Raw genomic sequence first — 18260 nt, forward strand, 5'->3', positions numbered from 1 at the left:
TGTCCATACACTATAACCTTTCCTTGGGGTTGCTCCTAGCCCAGGCTATGACACCTTGACATGATGTTGTTGTTTTATATTTGGCCAAAATATTCTGGTTTAGATACAGATATTTACAGAAGGTCAGGAGGAAGGGGACCAAGCCAGAGAGGGGCAGGTATATGTACAAGGCTGAGCTGCAGAGGGCTACAACTTCCATAAGGTAGGTTTTTTGTGCATGTTTTTCATTGCATATGAAAATGTCTGTTTCTGGTGTGTGGAGAGAGGGTGGCCACTGCCCACCCAGGTCCAGCAGCAGGAGATTGTCTGACTTGGGAAGAAGTGGGGTTTACAGGAGTCCAGGAGGCCCTTTCCGTTCTCCTAGGAGCCAGTAAGTGCGCATCTTTCCTTTTCCCTGGAAGCAGGGGAGTGGACATAATTCAGATTTTTCCTTCCATGTGAGTCCCCTTCTCCCACCCCCACGATCCCCATTATCTGTCCATACCCCTCCCTTTCCATACCCCCTCCCCCAGTGGCCTGCCATCACCTTCATCTCCACATCCCCCCGAAGCTCTAGCTGGAAGCATCCCAGTTCATCCAGGGCATCCTTGGTGGTGGAGGAGACATGGATCTTCAGGGCTGGAGCGGAGGGAGGTGGAAAGAAGAATCGAAGAAAAGGCAGTAGAAGAATTGGTAGTATTGAAGAGAATTCAATCCTACTAACCACCCCAGAAGACTCCCAACACACGTCCACTAGAACCAAAACATGCCCAAGGGTGGGGCACTTAGGAACTGTGGTCTTGAAGATTGAGAAATCCCAAGGAACTACAAAAAGAAGAAATGGACAAGATAAACTGAGGCCAACACTGGGGTTGAGGCCATGCCTTACCTTGACCATTAGACTCCATTCGAGAAGCAGTGTTCACCGTGTCGCCAAAAAGACAGTAGCGGGGCATCTTCAGGCCAACAACCCCAGCACAAACTGGCCCTATGAGACGAAACAGGTTGGGACAGCCTGGGAAAGGTGGAAGCCAGGGCCGGGGTGAGAGTTGGCCTTACCAGTGTGAACCCCTATGCGTAGCCTCAGCTGGTCATGGGGCCGGTGGCGAATGCGGAAGGATGATACTGCATCTAGTAATGCTAGAGCCATACGAGCAATTTCTGGTGCATGGCGTTGACCATTTCGGCCTGGGAGGCCAGACACCACCATGTAGGCATCCCCAATTGTCTCCACCTGATTGAGAAGGGGATTGAAAGGTCACTTCTATTTGTGTATCAATGAGGATGGGGAAGAGTAGAGGGAAGACAAGCTGGACACCACCATGAGTCATCCTGGTGGTATGGGAGACCAGAACACTGACTAGAAAATAAGTGCCATGGTCCTGAGAGTCTGGGGATAAGGGGAAAGGGATGTCAAAGGAATCTTTAAATCCTCCCCACTCTAGCACCTAGTTAATACTCGATAAATGAATGGGCATCTTGTTTGTAACAAGACATGGACAAACAGGTTTGCTGTCAGGAAATGGGAAGCAAGAACACAGGCTAAACTGAAGAGTTCAAAGGCTGGTGAGGAGGTAGAGCAGGTCCAATGAAATGGGGCCACACAGTCCAAACCGTCAGAGGAGAAGAAAGTAGCTGAATGTCATTGTTTTCAGGAAATACGGAGTGAAGTTTTTAGGGAAGACATATTAAGTATTTAGGGATAAAGGAGTAGTATGTATGAGACTTACTTTCAAATGGTTCAGAAAATAGAAGCATTTTTTAAAATAAAGCAAATGGGCAGGTGTATAATCCCAGCACTTTTGGGCTGAGACAGGATGATCGCTTGAGGCCAGGAGTTTGAGACCAGCCTAGGAGACAACAAGACCTCATCTCTACAAAAAAAATTACAAATTAGCCAGGTATGGTGCTGCATACCTGTAGTCATAGCTACTTGGGAGGCTAAAGCAGGAGGAATTCTTGAGCCCAGGAGTTTGAGGCTGAAGTGAGCTATAATTGTGCCACCACACCCTGAGTGAGAGTAAGACACTGTCTCTTAAAATAAAATACAGGTGTGGTGGCTTACACCTGTAATCCCAGCACTTTGGGAAACTGAGGGGAGAGAATTGCTTGAGCCCAGGTGTTTGAGACATAGCCTAGGCAACATAGCAAGACCTCATCTCTACAAAAGATCAAAAAGTTCGTGAGGCCTGGTGATATGCGCCTGTAGTCCCAGGCTACTTGGGAGGCTGAGGCAGAAGGATTGGCTGAACCCAGGAGATTGAGGCTGTAGTAAGCTGTGATCATGCCACTGTACTCCAGCCTGGACAACAGAGACCCTGACTCAAAAAAAAAAAAGTCTTCACCTCACAAAAATAAATAAAGCAAATGGGGGAAATATAAACAATCTGGGTAAAAGGTTTATGGGAGTTCTGTTACAGAAACAACAGAGATGGTAGTTAGTACAAAGGGAAGGAACAGGAATGGATATTTATTATCTGCCATGTGCCAAAAGCAATATTAGACACTTTTCATCTAACAAATCTATTATTCCCATCTTTCAGATAAAACAACTGAGGCTCAGGGAGATTCTGTTACTTATTTAAGGCCACTCAGCAATTAAGCCAGTATTTAAATCCAGGTCATTTTTATTCCCCAGGACAATGAAGCCAGCCTCTGACAACTCAATGACCTCAACAAAAAGCTTTACATTTTTTTCATATATTTCCCCTCAGCCCACTAAATCAATCTGTACCCACACCCTGCATGATTCTTCCATGATGGATAGGCTGAATTTATACATTCATACCCCCATAGAAATAGGAGCTTAATCTTGTGATGGTTCTGATTAGGGAAGCCTAAGTGAGAGTTCACAAGAAATTAGACGGCAGTGTACAATTATGGTGCCAGAGCCACATCTGTCTGCAAATGTGCACTGCAGCGGTAGGAGACTGGAGACCCTGGAAGAAAAACTGACCGTGGAGTGGGTAAGGTATGTGGGGTCCAGGGAGACGGGCCTTCAAAGGGGTCTCAATAGGAGTGCAGCTCCAGCTCTCACCTTGTAGACGTCAAAGTTGTCGATTATGGCATCAAAGCAGGTATAGAGGTCATTAAGAAGTGTCACCACCTAAGAAGGATGGGAAAGCAGAGGCAAGACTCATGCCCAACCTAAGAATGCTTAACTCACAAGCCATCACAAGGTGTGGGAACTCTAGAACAAATGGATCTTCTTTGCTATCAATGAAGCTGCCCCAGGTCCCTATCCCACCCCCTCCCTCCCACTCGTGGCTCTCACCTGCATGGGGGTGCTCTCTGCTGACAATGCTGTGAAGCCAACAATGTCACTGAAGTAGATGGTAACGCTGTCAAAGGCCTCAGCCTGTACAGTCTCTCCCCGTTTTAACTGCTCTGCAACTGAACTAGAAAGCAAGGGTGCAATGTGAGCCAAACTCTAAGAAAGAGGGTGGGCAGGGGGAGAGAAAAGAGGTATGTGGCTACAGCAAAGATGAGTTGAAATATGAAAGCTCAACTTGGGGGAGAAAAAGGAAAGTGACTGGAAAGACATTACGGTCTGGTGCAGGGTAAGGTGCCCAGGCAGTAGGGGTTTGCAAGGAGATCTCTGCACATCGGAGCTAAGTGTCTCAAGTTGGGGCTGTTTCACATCCACCTGCTGAAGCAAGGGCATGGTAGAACAGTACCCTAAGAAATAGGGCTGGGAAACCAGAAAGAAGGTGGAAAACCAGCTGATATGGAGACAGGATAAAAGCCTCTAGTCTACAGCCAGGATGGCTTGCTGGGCAAGCAGGGTTTTGAGGATTAGGAGGGGAGCTCCCAGGAGCTTGATGAGGCAGAACCCAACAGAACAGAATCCCGAAGAAAAATTTAGGCAGGGGAACATGGGTCTCACTGGGGTAGAATTTGGTAAAGCAGAGCCTCAGCCTTGCGCTTCTCCTCCAGATAGGCCTGTGTGCGTTCCTCTACCAACTTCTCCAGGTTATTGGCATACTGTTCCATGCGCAGCAGGAGGTTGTCCAATATGCTGGTGCCACCCTCCCTGGGGAGAGGCCAGGATATGGTACCTGCTTCAAGATTCTCAAGTCTCCCAGGACTTCCAGCCCAACCCACTGTCTGCCCCCACCTGCCCTGTTCATCTACTAAGACTGATGAGGCTTCTATCCCTGGGGAGTCCCTGCCCCTTACTGCCCTCTCACTTGTTAAAGCGGCGAATGAAGCCCTTAATCTGTCCAAAGTCTGGCCGCTCAGCTGGGTCCTGGGCCCAACATCGCTCCATCAGCAAAACTAGCTCTTCATTCAGTTGAGTACGGTCAATGCTCGGCCGGAAATATGGCCGCTGACCATTTCGGACCTTCTGGACAATCTCTGAAGATAATAAAAGGTTTGGGTGAAGAACAAGATTCCTCCGAGAAGATGAGGCTATGGGCAGTGGATTGACTGTCACCTTTGGGGCTGAGGTCCAGGCCTTCCAAGTAGAAAGGACCACTGCGAAGTGCTATCTCCTGTAGGATGATCCCAAAACTATAGACATCAGCTTTCTGCATGCCTGTGGTTGGCAAGGGGTTTCCACTGAGCAGTTCTGGGGCAGTCCACAGCTTCTCTGAAAAGAGGGAATAGGCTGGCTGGATGCTCAAAATAGGTACCCCCAAGTCCACCTAGGCTCATCCCCACAATGCTCCCCAAATTACTGTCACGCCATCTCCCTGTCTCCCCCTCCCTAGGTGGAAATGATCAGGGCTAGGGAACCAATATAAAAAGTGGGTCATGGGGAGGGGGCCTCACTGGCATAGAGGGCGTGGCTGTCATCAGGTTCAGCGGTTGATCGGAAGCTGGCCAGGCCATAGTCTGTGATTTTGAGCACAAAACGACTATCCACCACACAGTTGGAGGACTTGAGACTCCCATGGGATGAAATAATGCTGTTGTGGAGAAAGGCCATGCCCTGCAGGGTACAGATCAAGTCATGGGACTGGATCATTTCTGGCTTAGAATAACCCCTCTTCATGAGATGGTACTGGCTAGCTGTCAAGATCTTGGGACCACAAAAAAAAAAAAAGCTGGTGTTGGGAGGCATCCTTTGCAATTTGTACCCAAGGAAGCAGGCAGAATGGGAGAGTCATCCCTTCCTGACACCATAAGCATTATATATAGGCACCCAGGCGCCAGGGATAGGAAAAAAAATGCTTATGGGGAGGAATAAAAGGAGCTACCAATTATTACCCTAGAAAGGACAGTCAATCTTCTGAGTAGTGAAGGGAGCAGAACTTGGGTAAACTCAAAGAATGATATGACACCCATGGTGGCCTCAAGTGCCTGGCCACAAATTAGGAAAATATGGGTTGGGACCCAGGTGTCAAGAAATGCACTAAAAAAAGACTATCCAGCTGCAAACTTGAATGTGCAACCATGTATAGGTGGGCAACTCAGGATAGAGAAGGAAGGAGATCTACTAGAGGGGGTGCTGGACCAGAGAAAAAGTGGAGAAAACCATAAATTCGAAAAAACTGTAAAATGGACAAAAGTTGGAGACAACTGCTAAGCCAATGCAGAAGTCTGAAACTGCTGGCCCCATGGCTCCAAGGAGGAAAGAAACCTTGCCTCCAAGGTACTGCGAGACAGATCTTAAAAAGGCAGAATGGTGCTTCCCCAAAATGAAACCTGGGAGCCCCCATTCCAGTCAGTTCAGGTGGACAGGAGGATACAAGTTTCATTATGCCAACCAGAAGCAACTTGTCTAGATTTTTGGCTCTGGACTTAATTCATAACTCTAGTCTCTGTGAATCCTTTCTTTTTATTTCTCCTAGTATCAACAAAACCTTTGGGAATCTCCAAATCTGTGAATTTACTTGTGTGGAAACTGTGCAAAGGATGCCTCCCAAAATCACAGAAATGATTAGCTTCTAGCTTTGTTGCAGAGCACTTTCCCATCAAATCATTATGCTCTCAAGATGTGTGTTTTATATTTATCATCACACCTCTAGTGAGTACTACAGTCACTTAGCCTAATATTTTATCTCTCATTTGATGGCAAACTTTCACATGAAAAAATACTTTTTAAAATGTAGTGAGAATTTAGTAGAAAACCAAAGCCAGCTTTAGGTACACTGTGGGGTGATCCACTTGGCTTGCTCACTGGCTATGAGACTTTCTTCAGAACACCTGTCCAAACCATGCAAGATTCAGCTTTATGTTCCACAAATCCATGGGTCTCTGATCATTTGGAAATAACTGAAACCTTAGTTTCTCTTAGTTTTACCAGTAAAAAAATTTCCTTTTTTAATATTAGTTTTCTGAACAAAAAAAGACATGCCAAATATTGGTCAGAGAGTAAAATGATGAGAGGGAAAACAGAAGATAAATATGGAGTAGAGACCCCACTCATTTTTTTCTCTGCTAAAGGATTTCAATATGAGCTCTTGGAGGTGAAAGAGATGTGGCAGGAAGACAAAAATTTCTGTACAGATACAGAACTCCCTGTGGCAGATAAAACTCACTCCCCCAATTATAAGCCCAGACCCCTTGTTCGCCCATTAGTTCCCAACCATAGGAAAAAGGGAAGATGGAGAGAACAGGACGTACAGTGGACTAGGGGAGGAAATTACATGCAAAGACAGAACAATGGAGGTAACTGAAAATGGATGAACCCTTAAGATGTGGGGAAGACTCACCTTAACAAGATCATTAATGAGTGAATAACGAAACATCCAGTCCAAGTTGATGCTGTCATTTTCTAGAATATCCTGGTAAAGTGACATGGAATAGAGTGTCTGTCCTAGTCCCACTCACTATCACCTGGCACAGAGTCAATGTAACTTTAGGTCTGCCCTCCCCACCCCTGCCATAATCTCCTACACCTGTCCCTCACCTGTAAACTCCCACGAGGACAATACTCAGTGACAATGCAAATGTTTGGAGGGTCTATGCAGGCTCCAATGAAGCGAGTGAGATGGTTGAACTGAACATCTCTCATCTAGCAAGAAAAAAAAACAATGAAAAGGAAAAGAGAACCAAAAGAGTTAAAAATTAGATACAGAAACCTACCGCTCCATAAGAGGATCTTTCTCTTAGTTATACTTACAATTTAAAGTCATTTATAAACTCCTTGCCATTCCAGCCAATTTTGCTGTTCCCATAATCTTCCCCTTTCCTCCTCCCCATCTCTACATACCCCTCGCCCTCCATCCCTATGCCACTACATACATGTTTGAGTTCAAACAGAACCTGTCGTGTCAGCTCGATGCGCTTCTTGTTCACATGTTTGATGGCGACAACATTTCCCTGATGATGGAAATAAAAGGGGAAAAGGAAAGTGAGTATCAAAAGAAGTTTCTGGGTGCTAGGGAATGCTGGACAGCTGTGGGAGCATCCAGGCGCTCAGCTGGATTACGGGGGCATGAGGGGCAGAGGTTCAGGGGCAGAGGTGGCAGATGGGGATGAGACAGGATGAAATGGTGGGGACCAGAACAAGCGGATGACTGTTCACCTTGAAGTGACCGGTGTTGGCAAAGATCTGGTATTTCCCATGGGCTGTCATGAGCGAGCCGTAACTGGATCCCCGCTGGGGCCAAGGGCAACATGGAGGCGGAAGGATGAAAGGAACATTAGATGATGGTGGTAGTGCAGGGGCTATCATTACAGGCCAATGTTCTGGGAAAGGTCCAGGGTAAGAAAGGACAGGAACTCAGAGGGACAGCTGAGACAAGGGCTCACCAGCGACAGTGTGAGGCGACTGCCTGCACCTTTATGATAACGCTCTGAGTTGCCAAACTGCAGTTCTTCCCAGCGAATGCGCCACAGCATGCTAGCCAGCTCCTTCTCCAGCATCAGTTTTCTGTAAGGACTGCACACCTCAGTTGACTGGCAAGCCCAATCCTGCCACCCCCTAAGCCAACAGTAAGGTTGCAGGGGCTTCCCTGCAGCTCCTGAAGTGGCAATTGTTATACCCAAGAGGCGGGACTGGTAGACAAGGATGCAATCTCTACACATCTGGCACATGTCCTCTGCTCACAAACACAGAAGTTGGAGGTGACAGTTATTTCTTAAAATGGGAACACCCGTGGAAAATTCATCTTTGACCTTAACCCCACTCAGAAACACTAGTTAGTACATCTAGTCTAGAACCAAAAGTGGAACAAACACCTAGGCTAAAGGACAAGTAAAAGCTGGGTGTAGTGGCTCATGCCTGTAATCCCAGCACTTTGGGAGACTGGGACAAGAGGATTGCCTCAGCCCAGGAGTTCAAGATCAGCCTGGGCAACATGGCAAGACCTCGACTCTACAATAAATTTAAAAATTGCTGGGCCTGGTGGCTCAAACGTGTAATCCCAGCACTTTGGGAGGCCAAGGCAAGAGGATTGCCTGAGCTCAGGGGTTTGAGACCAACCTGGACAACTTGGTGAGACCTATTCTCTATACAATAAATCAAAACATAAGCCAGGCATGGTAGCGCGCACCTGTAGTTCCAGCTATTTGGAAGGCTGAGACAGAAGGATCGCCTGAGCCCAGCAGGTTGAGGTTGTGGTGGTCATGAACATGCCACTGCACTCCAGCCTGGGCAATAAAGTGAGACTCCGACTCAAAAAAAAAAAAAACTAGCTGGGCATGGTGGCACACACCTGTAGTCCCAGCTACTTGGAAAGCAGAATCGCCTGGGCCCAGGAGGTTAAGGCTATGGTGGCTGTGATTGTGCCACTGCACTCCACCCTGGGTGACAGAGTGAGACTCCAACTGAAACACACACACACACACACACACACACACACACACATATACACACGCGTGTGCGCACACGTAAAGAAAAAGGCAAGAGAGGAGGGTGTTCTTAGGCCTGAGGGACAATCACCAAATTAAGAGACCCACTACTCCTACTTCACATTATAGGGATTACCCGGCCTCAGCCAGAGGCTGTGTGGTAATGGGGAGGTAGGGAGTAGCTCAGTGGAAAGCCCAGAACTCACCGGAAAATTAGGAAGCTGGAAACACCAAACATGATGAAGGTGATTCCTGTGCCCAGAGCCACAATTGCCAGCGTTGAAAGTGGAGCTGAAGGGGAGAGAGAGACCCTGAGAAAGACTGTGCGTGGATTTGCAAGTATGGGGACAGAGAGGACATGTAGACCTGGGAGTAGACAGGTTCCCGAGGGTAAGAAGTAAGGAGGGAAGGATGTAGACTTAAAGGTAAAAATATAATTTACGGGGAGTCAGTGAGGGTGGGGGGTCAAGAATGGAAAGCAAAGGGAGGAGGATTGTTCCCAGTCCCTGCACACACCCACTTTTATCACAGGATGGGTCGTCCAAGTCAAAGGCACAGGGGGGATTGTCCAAGGGGGGTGCCCCCTTCACCCAGGGAATAGGCCGTCCTGTCCACCAGATCTGCCTCTCAGCTCCTGAGTAGTGGGCTGCAGGCTGTGAGGAACAGAAAGCTGGGCCCACAGGCCTGGCCTGCCAGCCTCCTCCAGCCCCAGCCATTTCCCTGCTTTCCTCCCCAGCCTACCACCCAGACAGGATGCAGCTGCAGCAGAGAAGATGAGTCCCTCCTCTAGTATCTTTGATTCTGCTCCCACCCCGAACCCTTGAAAGCTGGATTTTTCAGGGCCACACTCTCTTCCCTGCCTTCTCCCCCATCACCTGAAAGTCCCCCGAGTTCAAATCTCCCATGGCCCAAAGGACAAAGTCAGTCTCCCGGTCATTGTTCTTGTCCATGACAACCAGTCCAGTTACACCTAAGACAGAAAAGAGTGCCCTTTACTTTGAGAGCTGCTCTGGGCTCCTCTCCTCCTACTCCCCAATCTCTCCAGCTACCTCAGAGTCTGCCCGCCCCTGATCTTGAGATGTCTACACCTCTGCTGTGTTGCCTGACCCCTACTGACTCTCCCTGCCAACCTTGACATCCGTTTCTTCTTCTGCCCACTCCACTCCTGAGCCTGACATCAGCCCTCAGGCTTCCATCTGCCCCTCCCTCATTACCGTGGTATCTTCGTCCCTGCATCTTCTCCACAATTCGAAGTCCATCCTCCCGGGTGCCTCCTTCTTGTATTGTCTCATTCAGGACTTCAGCATACAGCAGGATCCCATCATAGAAGCAGCCAGCGATGAGGTTCATCTGGGGGTGGCAACTTCAGCAGTGCTCTCCAAATGTCCTGTGAGGCCCCTTCCCCGGTCCCCTTTTCCCATCTCTGGGGTCTCCTACCTCTTTTCTCTCCTGATTTACTTTCTTCCCTCTCATTCCTAAAGTGCCATCCCTACCTAACTGCTCCCAAGGACGGAAGGAAATATCCTGCATGGAAGCGGACAACCCTCAAAGTGGGGCCTGCTCCATGGCCAAGACGTGACACTGAGTTAGGGAGATCAGCCCTTCCTCAAAGCCTGGCCTCTCAGGGAGAGAGAGATCTACTTACCAGGGAGGGGGCCAGCTCCACACCAAAATCTTCCCGGGCTCTTATCAGCAAACGATTCTGGAATTCCTGATACTCAGGATTTGGGGGCTCTCGATATGTGATCACCAATACAGTCTGTACCAGAAGCACATGGGGAAGAATAAACAGGAATCAAGATGAGTATTAGGGGAAAAGAAGATGCGGCACAGGGAAACTTGGTAAAACATATATGGCTGAGTCTAAAGGCTGAAAGGAGTACTAAACTACACGTGTGTGTGTGTGTGTGTGTGTGTGTGTTGTATTAATCAATCTGTGGAGGGGGAGTGGCACTGCTTCTGAAAGGTAGATAGGGCTGGTTCTAGGAAGGTGAAGCCTGGGAGAGCCTCCGACTGCAAAACCCAGTGCATCATCTTCCTGAGCTCCTGACCACCACCCAGGTCACCTGCTAGGCTACCACAGCCCTCACAGGTCCTCTGTCCCATCCTTTCTAGGTACCTGCTCACTACCAATGACAACACTCATCAACAGCTCCTCTCTGAGGCATTAATCACTATTCATGTTATCAGTAAAATGTTGACATTTTTTATTTGGGCCATTTGAACACAGTACCTCCACCCAGTGACTTAAAGAGGTTTCAGGCCCTATGACAACCAAAAGAAATACTTTAAGACAGTAACTCCACTCATGACAGGCTAAGGGCTCATTCATTTACATGTGTGCAAAACCTACCATAAGCACTGTCCTGCTTATTAAGTAGCAGACAAGTGTCACAAGGACACACAGTAACACACTCACACACATTTCATAGGTAAGCGAATGACATATGTGGTTTCAGCCATGCACACATCACATTGGCACATGAGTCAGCATCTCTGTCTCTCACTGAAGTGGCCTGCCCAGTTCCCATTAGCCTCACACATTTCCCCTGCCTGGACCTCCCAGCCTCCACCTCTGCCCAAGGCTACACAGCCACTGAGACTGGCCTCTGCTCAGACAGGAAAATGGCATCACAACTTCAAGGAAAAACTTCAGTTTAATATATACTGTGAAACCTGACTTTGTGAAATGATGGATTAAAATCTAATTATTGCAACCAGTTTTGTTCATTCTTGTCATAGCAAGTACATCTATACCATAGAGACAAACTGTATTAAATATAACACATATTACCTATTACATATCAGTTCATTCAGGTAGTAAATGATGAAGTCAATTTCAAATATGCATTCATTATATCAGATTGGAACTTGCCTCAAGACACAATCATTCTTACTAAAGCATTTAGATGTCTGATTACGCACTTCTAATATTCTTCCAGTCTCAGGCAAAATAAAAAAGGAGGGGAGGACTGAGGATGAGGCTGGAAGGGTTCATTCAGTGGCATCTGTTCCCAGAATAAAATAAAAATAAAGAGGTAGGATACTGTTGATAAACAATGTAAAAAGTCAGCAAAAGAGCTGGAAAAGACCAAGTTTAACACAATTTATATGTCAATAAAGGCTGATGATAGGTTTTAACACTTTTTACCACAGTAATCCTCCTGGTTGGTTGGTTTGCTAGGCTAGCATTTATCAAACTTTTTGATCTCAGGATCTCTTTGCACACTTAAAAATTACTGAGGATCCCAAAGACTTTTTGTTCACGTGGATTATATCTATTGATACTGACCATCTTTAAATTAAAATGATAAATTTTGACAACACAAGAATACACAAGCACGCCTTCCATAGTTGTCAGAGTGATAATATCATCACACAACACGTAACCTCTGGAAAACTCCACTGCACAGTCATGAAAGAACAAGAGTGACAAAGGCAGATAATATCTTAGTATTATTTTTAAATGGTTTTGACTTCATGATCCCCTAAAAAGGATTTCAGGGGCTCCCAGGATCCCAAGACCATACTTTGAAAATTGCTGTGCTGGTCTGTTTTTGCTGTGATTACTAGCTAAAGTACAAAAAAAAAAAAAAAAAGGCTCCAAACAGTTTCTGTGCTTGTCCAGGAGCGTGAGAGAAGATGAAGGTAGGTAATTGAGCCCCTTTTCTTTTCTTTTCTTTTCTTTTTTTTTTGAGTTGGAGTCTCACTCTGTCGCCCAGACTGGAGTGCAGTGGCCGCTCCCGGCTACCGCAGCCTCAACCTGCTGGGCTCCAGCAATCCTTCCGCCTCAGCCTTCCAAGTAGCCAGAATTACAGGCATGAGCTACCATGCCCGGCTGATTTTTTGATTTATTGTAGAGATGAGGTCTCGCTGCCCAGGTGGGTCTCGAACCCGCGGGCTCAGGCAATCCATTCACCTCAGCCTCCCAAAGGCACGGGATTACAGGCTGAGCCACCGAGCCCGGCTGAGCCCCTTTTCATAGTGGACTCCAGGTGGAAAAAAAACAAGCAAAGGTTGCCAAAAACGGATGCAGCAGTAAGTGAAAGTCAGGAGTGCACCTAGGAAATGTGCACTGGCAGAAGGCACCTGCCTCTACAGGTGGGTCATATACTTGTTCTGGCCACAGCAGGAGGTGCTGTCAACAGTGACCTGAATAGACAACAAATGGTCTCCAGGAAGAGACTCTACCTTATACAGCCCTTGGTTTATTGCTTCCATTCTTGCTAGGTATTCCCCATGTGTAACCCTCATGCTGATCACCTAGGTTGTGACCTCTGCATGAGTTTCTAACCCTGTAGTCCTCAATTGCCCAGCCTGGGCCTCTGGATTCTCAGAACCTGGTCATTTGCTTTTGCAGCTCTACTCTATGTTCCTTCCCATTCTGATTGATCACTTGGTGTTTACAGTATTTGCCAGCTCTACTCCAGTCTAGACAAATTTCTAGTCCTATCCCTTTCTCCCCAACACATACTTCATTCAGTTCAACAGATATGTATTAAACATCTACTACATGCCAGACACATGGAACACAAAGATGATCATCCCTGCCCTCAAGCAGCTATGGCTCAAGGGGAGAGAAAAACCTTATCAATATACTTAATATCAGAGCCCTTTCCCCCAGTAGTTGGTGCCCAGCGTGAGCTGGGACATTTTCCTTGAATGTGACACTTTCCTGGAAAAGATATGGCCATCTGTATCAAGGCCTCCTCGCCTCTGCTGCCACCTTTGCAGGTGGCCTGCTCTGGGACCCCAGAGAGCCAAGAGTCTCTGGGAGGAAAGCACTGTGCTCCTCCATCCTTGGCTGGAGCTGAGCACCCAGCTTCTCTCAGCCACTGCCCTGCTTCAGCATCGGAAAGGATGAAAGAAGCGTGGCCAGAGGACACCTCATCATCCCTCACCTCCACCCACCCAAAGCCTTGGCTTTCCCCTCAGCTTATTCCTGACTGCCTAGTTTCCTTCTCTTGTAGCAAAATCTCCCTCTTTATTTTTCTATCTGAATAATGCCTAAAGTGGGGAGGAGAACTGAGAGCTAATTGATTGCTGAGTGATAGAGCCCTCCTCCCCACTACCTTAAATGCGGGGGACCCTTGGAAGGCAGAAATTTTTGCCAAGAGAGGTTTTTCTTCCACAAAAAGAATACAGTCCAGAGAGTTATGCAGTCCTCTCATCTGGGAGGATCATAGACCTTCCTTGACCACACTACCTAAAGCCCAATCCCCTCATATTCTCTTTTCACACCACTCTATTCTTTCTCTCTTTTTTTAGTAATAACTATTACAATATGTCCCCACATTTGTATTTATTTGCTTATTTGCTTATTGTCTGTCTATTCTACTAAATATAAGCCCCCCAAAAGCAGGGACTATATTTGTAATGTTCTCCCCCCCAGCCCAGTACTTAGCACAGTGACTGGGATGTGATACTAAATACAAGTGGAATGCGTCAGTCTTCCAACAGATCAAACACTGACTGAATGGTACAGTTAGTTTTATGGTAGACACAGTTAAACAAAAGAGTAGGAAACTCAGTTTCACTTGGGAATTCTGGGATTCTTATTGTTACTTCCTAGAAGGGAAAATAACTAGTCTGAGTCTTAAAGAATAGGGAAGCATTATCGAGAAGATGGTTTTAGGAAAAAGTTACAGCATCAGTAAAACCTGTCCTGCCGCTGACCATGTTCAAGAGCGACAGTCACAGACTCATTCTCAGGCATGCAAACAGATGTGTCATTCACAGTCACACACACTCGTCAGTCACAACCAAATATATAATCACGGCCACATAAAACCTTACTCACTGGAGAAGAATGGCCACCCAGGTCCAGCCCTCATACGCATCTACTTAGAACCAGAGAATTTCAGGGTTTAAAGGACCTTAAGGTCATCCCACAAACCACCTCAAATCCTTTTTGGAAAAAAAGGAGGGTTATAGATAAATGAATAGGAAACACTTGTGAACATGAGTTAATCAAAAAGTGGCGGGAAATCAGGGAAAGATTCATGGGTATGATTTTGAGAGGCAGAGATTTGGGGAGAGTAGAGGAAAAGCATTCCAGACAAAAGGAGAAAGAGCACAAAGGGCATGGGGGCAGGAAAGCCCAGGGATCGGTAGAGCTCAAGAGAGGTCTCGTGGGTGGCAGTACTCAGCATGAGGGCACTAGAAGGTAAGACTGAAAACTAGTTTGAGAACAGGCTACATAAGGTCTTAAAAACCATGATAAGGCGTCAGGATTTTATTCTCTAGGGTACAAGTCACTGAAAGTTTTGAGCAAAGGAGTGAAATGAACAGAGTCATGCCAACTTTCCCTACAAATTTTCTTAAATCCGTTTATTTCCGTTTCTGCCATCATCACCCTAGGTCAAGCCATATCACCCCATCCCTTTCTAGTCCATTACAGTTGGCTTCGCTGCTTCTAGACTTCCCCCCTCTTCTAATCCAGCATGAATTCTGTGTATGTATTCTCACAAAAAAATATAAGCACCCCAAATTCAAGTCCTAGTGCCTTAGAGTTTAGAGCTCTCCTTAATCTGATAATATATTTGCAACTATTTCCTATATCTTCTTTAACTGAACCTTTCTTTCTTGTCAATACCTCCTTGGTCTCCTACACATGCCCATTCCTGTCATTTTCTCTTTGCTCAGGAAAGAGGGGTACCCCTCTCCCACTTTGACTATAACTATGTCATCTATCATTGAAGTTACAGTAGAATCTCACTTCCTATATAAAAGCCTTCCCTAAACCCAGCCCACACTAACTCTTCCTCCTTTGAACCATTGAAGTTCTCAGCATCTGTTCTCGGACACATAACCATTTCCTTTCCTGAACTTTATCTAACTGTACCACAATTATGCCTTGCCTCTCCAGAAAGGTTGGAAGCCCTCGCAGGGGCTAGATTCAGATCTGTTCCTGAGCTTTTCTCCCGCGTAGTATGTACTGACACTTAGGGAAGTCAGTGTTCCAGGATCTTTGGAGGTAGCCAAAGTCAGTCTTAGCAGCAGACATACACAAAGAGGCGCAAAGGTGGGGAACAAGAAAGAGTGATACTAGATTTGGAAAGCCTCTGTTCATTTCAATCTGAAGCTCACAACTCCTGACTTGTTCCTGGGGTTTCTGTGGGGTCCCCACAGAAAGAGTCTCCAAAAAAGTACCTCTTCCCCCTCCTCCTTTAGATTTGGTTCAAATGATACCTGAAAGGCCTCTCTGAGGGCCTGGGCCTGTTCCCGGGTGCGATTGTCCTGCCAGGGCCGGCCTGTAGCACGTGTAGGGCCTGCACGAAGACTCTCTCCAAAGACATCCAGGTAAAAGAAGACATAATCCCCATTGGTCAGATTCTCCCTCTGAGCCTGAAGCAGGATCTCATGTAGCATCTCCAGAGGGCCACAGATATACACAACTGGGAGCAGGCACATGACAGAGGGGTACCCTGAGAAAGTATCCAGGTGCCCCAAACAGTCCCCCCAAATCATCTGCACTTCCCCCTGCAGCAAGAGAGTGCCCTGACCTATCAACCGCCCAGCAGATGCTCCCCATCCATCCCTTAGACTCCATGTCATAAGTACCCTGGAGCCATATGGACCATCTGGCAAGAGTCAAAGCCTCGCCAGACCCCAGAGAAAGGGAGCTGTCACTCCCAAGCCCCTCCTTTTTCCAGAGACTTGCATGCTGCTTCTCACTCGGCCTTCCTCACTCTCCCACTCTTCCCTGCTCTTCCCTGGGCTCAGAGACACTGACTGCTCAGAATTTCTCAGCGTGGGCTTTACCTGTCTTTCCTAACCAAATCTTTTGAGCCCTGAGCCTGTTACTGAGTCGTCACTATTTTTACATCGCCAAGGGGTCTTGGTGCCCAGTCTGGGAGCTAGCTCTGATCACAGACAGGCACACATTTTGGAGTGGCCAGCAGCCACATTCACTACTACAGGGCACTTGCATTGCTCCCTGAAGTCAATATCCCCGCACTCCACATTCCTCCCTGATTCAGGCTCACTCCTCATGCTCTCCCCTTCCTCGTTGACATCGGCCTAAGATGTCCTCAACCTCCCCCCACAAAACCGGGGCCCTCTCACAGGCGCTCGGTTCACATGGGCTTCTTGGACCCAACCACCATATCCAGCTCCTCGATGCGTGTCTCCATCTACAATGTTCCAGTGCTGAGTTCCAGGGACAGACACAGTGACCCTCCTCCCCTGACCCTAAGACAGCCCGGGCCACACTCACTGCGCCCGTTGGCCCGGATGAAGTGGGTGGCCTGCTCAGGGCCCCCTGGCTCGCGGGCATACACCTGGTGCTGCACACTGAGGTTGCTGCCCTGCAGGGCCTCAAAGACGCCCTCGATGGTGAAGTAGTGAGGCCGGTCATCTGTGCGAGCATCCAGATACAGCAAGGCAGCACGGGCAGTCCAATTGAAGTGCCCATGTAACGTCACTACAAACTCACCCAGCTTGGGAGCAGAGGGGCCAGTGCGAACCAAGGTACGATAATGCTCATTCTTAGCTGCAAAACCCGAGGCCACAGCACCCGCAGTCAGCAGGGGAAGGTGCCAGTGTGAGGCAAAGCGGGCCACAGAGGCAGCGGGGTACACGCAACCCGGGCCCAACAGAAGGTCGGGGTCATGGTACAGCTTGAGGTCCACGGCGCGCAGCGGTGCCAGGTACTCAGAGCAGGCGCCATCTAGTTCGGAGCTGACAAACCTCAGGTCCACGGGCAGCGCCCGGCCCAGCGCCTCCACAGCTAGTGCCACAGCGGGACCCACCCGTGGCCAGGCCCAGGCATAGCTCAGGTTGTGTTCTGGCAGCACCACCGCCAGCGTCAGGTTCCGCGCCCCGGGAGGACGCACCCCACCTGCCAGGGCTGCCATCAACAGCAGGAGAGATGGCAGCGCCATGGGGGTAAAGCAGCAGCCCCGCCGCCCCCAGAACCCGGGGCTGCTCTGGCCTACAGGGGAGGCACGAGCACCACCCAGCCTGGAGCCTGGGGAAGACGGCCAGGGAGCGAAGTGGGGAGAGGCTAAGTAGGCTGGGATACAGAAAGCGCGGGGACCAGGGAGAGGGGCGGAGATGGGAGGAAGCCTGGGGTGGGTGAGGAGTGGGCTCCCGGCCCGGGCCGAGGACTGAGGACTGAGCAGGCTGGCGGGAGGAGGGACGGACCAAGGGGGCCTGCGCCCGGGATGGGGACGGTGAGAGGTGAAGCAGCCTGACGAATCCCAAGCGCAGAAGGAAAAGGCGAGCTGGGGCTGGGATGGGGTGGGGGCGGGGGCGGGCTGGTACAAAGAAACGGCCTGGGGGCGCCTCGCAGCCGAGGGGGCCGGGAGGGCAGGGAGCTGCGAAAAACAGGACCGAGGGGGCAAGGTGGGAGGGTGGCCGCGCCGCGGAAGGACCGGGACCATGGGCAGGCGGGGAGCGAAGCGAGGCCTGGGCCGGAGGGGAGGGCAGGGCCGGGGAAAGTCTCGCTGTGAAGGCTTCTCCCGAAGCTCCTGCTCGGACTAACGGGCCCCGGGCGCTGGTCCCATCCGGAGCAGCGGCGGCCCCGCCCGCGT

The 18260-nt window shown here is 48.7% G+C and overlaps 1 protein-coding gene across 2 annotated transcripts; it reads right to left on the reverse strand.

Moving 5' to 3' along the window:
- Positions 1 to 66: 66 nt before the first annotated feature.
- On the reverse strand, positions 67 to 17856 carry NPR2 (natriuretic peptide receptor 2). Of its 2 annotated transcripts, XM_008063120.2 has the most exons (22): positions 16943 to 17856; positions 15916 to 16121; positions 10370 to 10483; positions 9939 to 10074; positions 9600 to 9694; positions 9245 to 9377; positions 8931 to 9015; positions 7684 to 7804; positions 7457 to 7531; positions 7174 to 7251; positions 6839 to 6943; positions 6642 to 6713; positions 4756 to 4915; positions 4418 to 4573; positions 4170 to 4338; positions 3866 to 4012; positions 3254 to 3377; positions 3017 to 3085; positions 1039 to 1213; positions 869 to 967; positions 527 to 618; positions 67 to 394 (listed from the first exon to the last, which is right to left on the reverse strand). In XM_008063120.2, the coding sequence occupies exons 1-22, from the start codon at positions 17607 to 17609 to the stop codon at positions 329 to 331; spliced, it is 3144 nt and encodes a 1047-aa protein (XP_008061311.1). In that variant the 5' UTR covers positions 17610 to 17856; the 3' UTR covers positions 67 to 328. The 2 variants fall into 2 exon arrangements, with proteins under 2 accessions (XP_008061311.1, XP_021570737.1); XM_021715062.1 differs by lacking the exon at positions 7457 to 7531 and having other exon boundaries at positions 16943 to 17642.
- Between the last annotated feature and the right edge of the window lie 404 nt (positions 17857 to 18260).

This window comes from Carlito syrichta, unplaced genomic scaffold (genome assembly GCF_000164805.1).
Source record: "Carlito syrichta isolate Samal-C Ts95f unplaced genomic scaffold, Tarsius_syrichta-2.0.1 Scaffold306593, whole genome shotgun sequence".
In the NCBI taxonomy this organism is placed as follows: domain Eukaryota; kingdom Metazoa; phylum Chordata; class Mammalia; order Primates; family Tarsiidae; genus Carlito; species Carlito syrichta.

Coding starts and splice junctions, on each gene's coding strand:
- NPR2 (XM_008063120.2), bottom strand. CDS start 17,609: ATGGCGCTGCCATCTCTCCTGCTGTTGATGGCAGCCCTGGCAGGTGGG. Junction 10,484..15,915: donor CCCTCAGAGAGGCCTTTCAG/GTATCATTTGAA, acceptor CTTCTGGTACAG/ACTGTATTGGTGATCACATA. Junction 4,339..4,417: donor CCTGGACCTCAGCCCCAAAG/GTGACAGTCAAT, acceptor TATTATCTTCAG/AGATTGTCCAGAAGGTCCGA.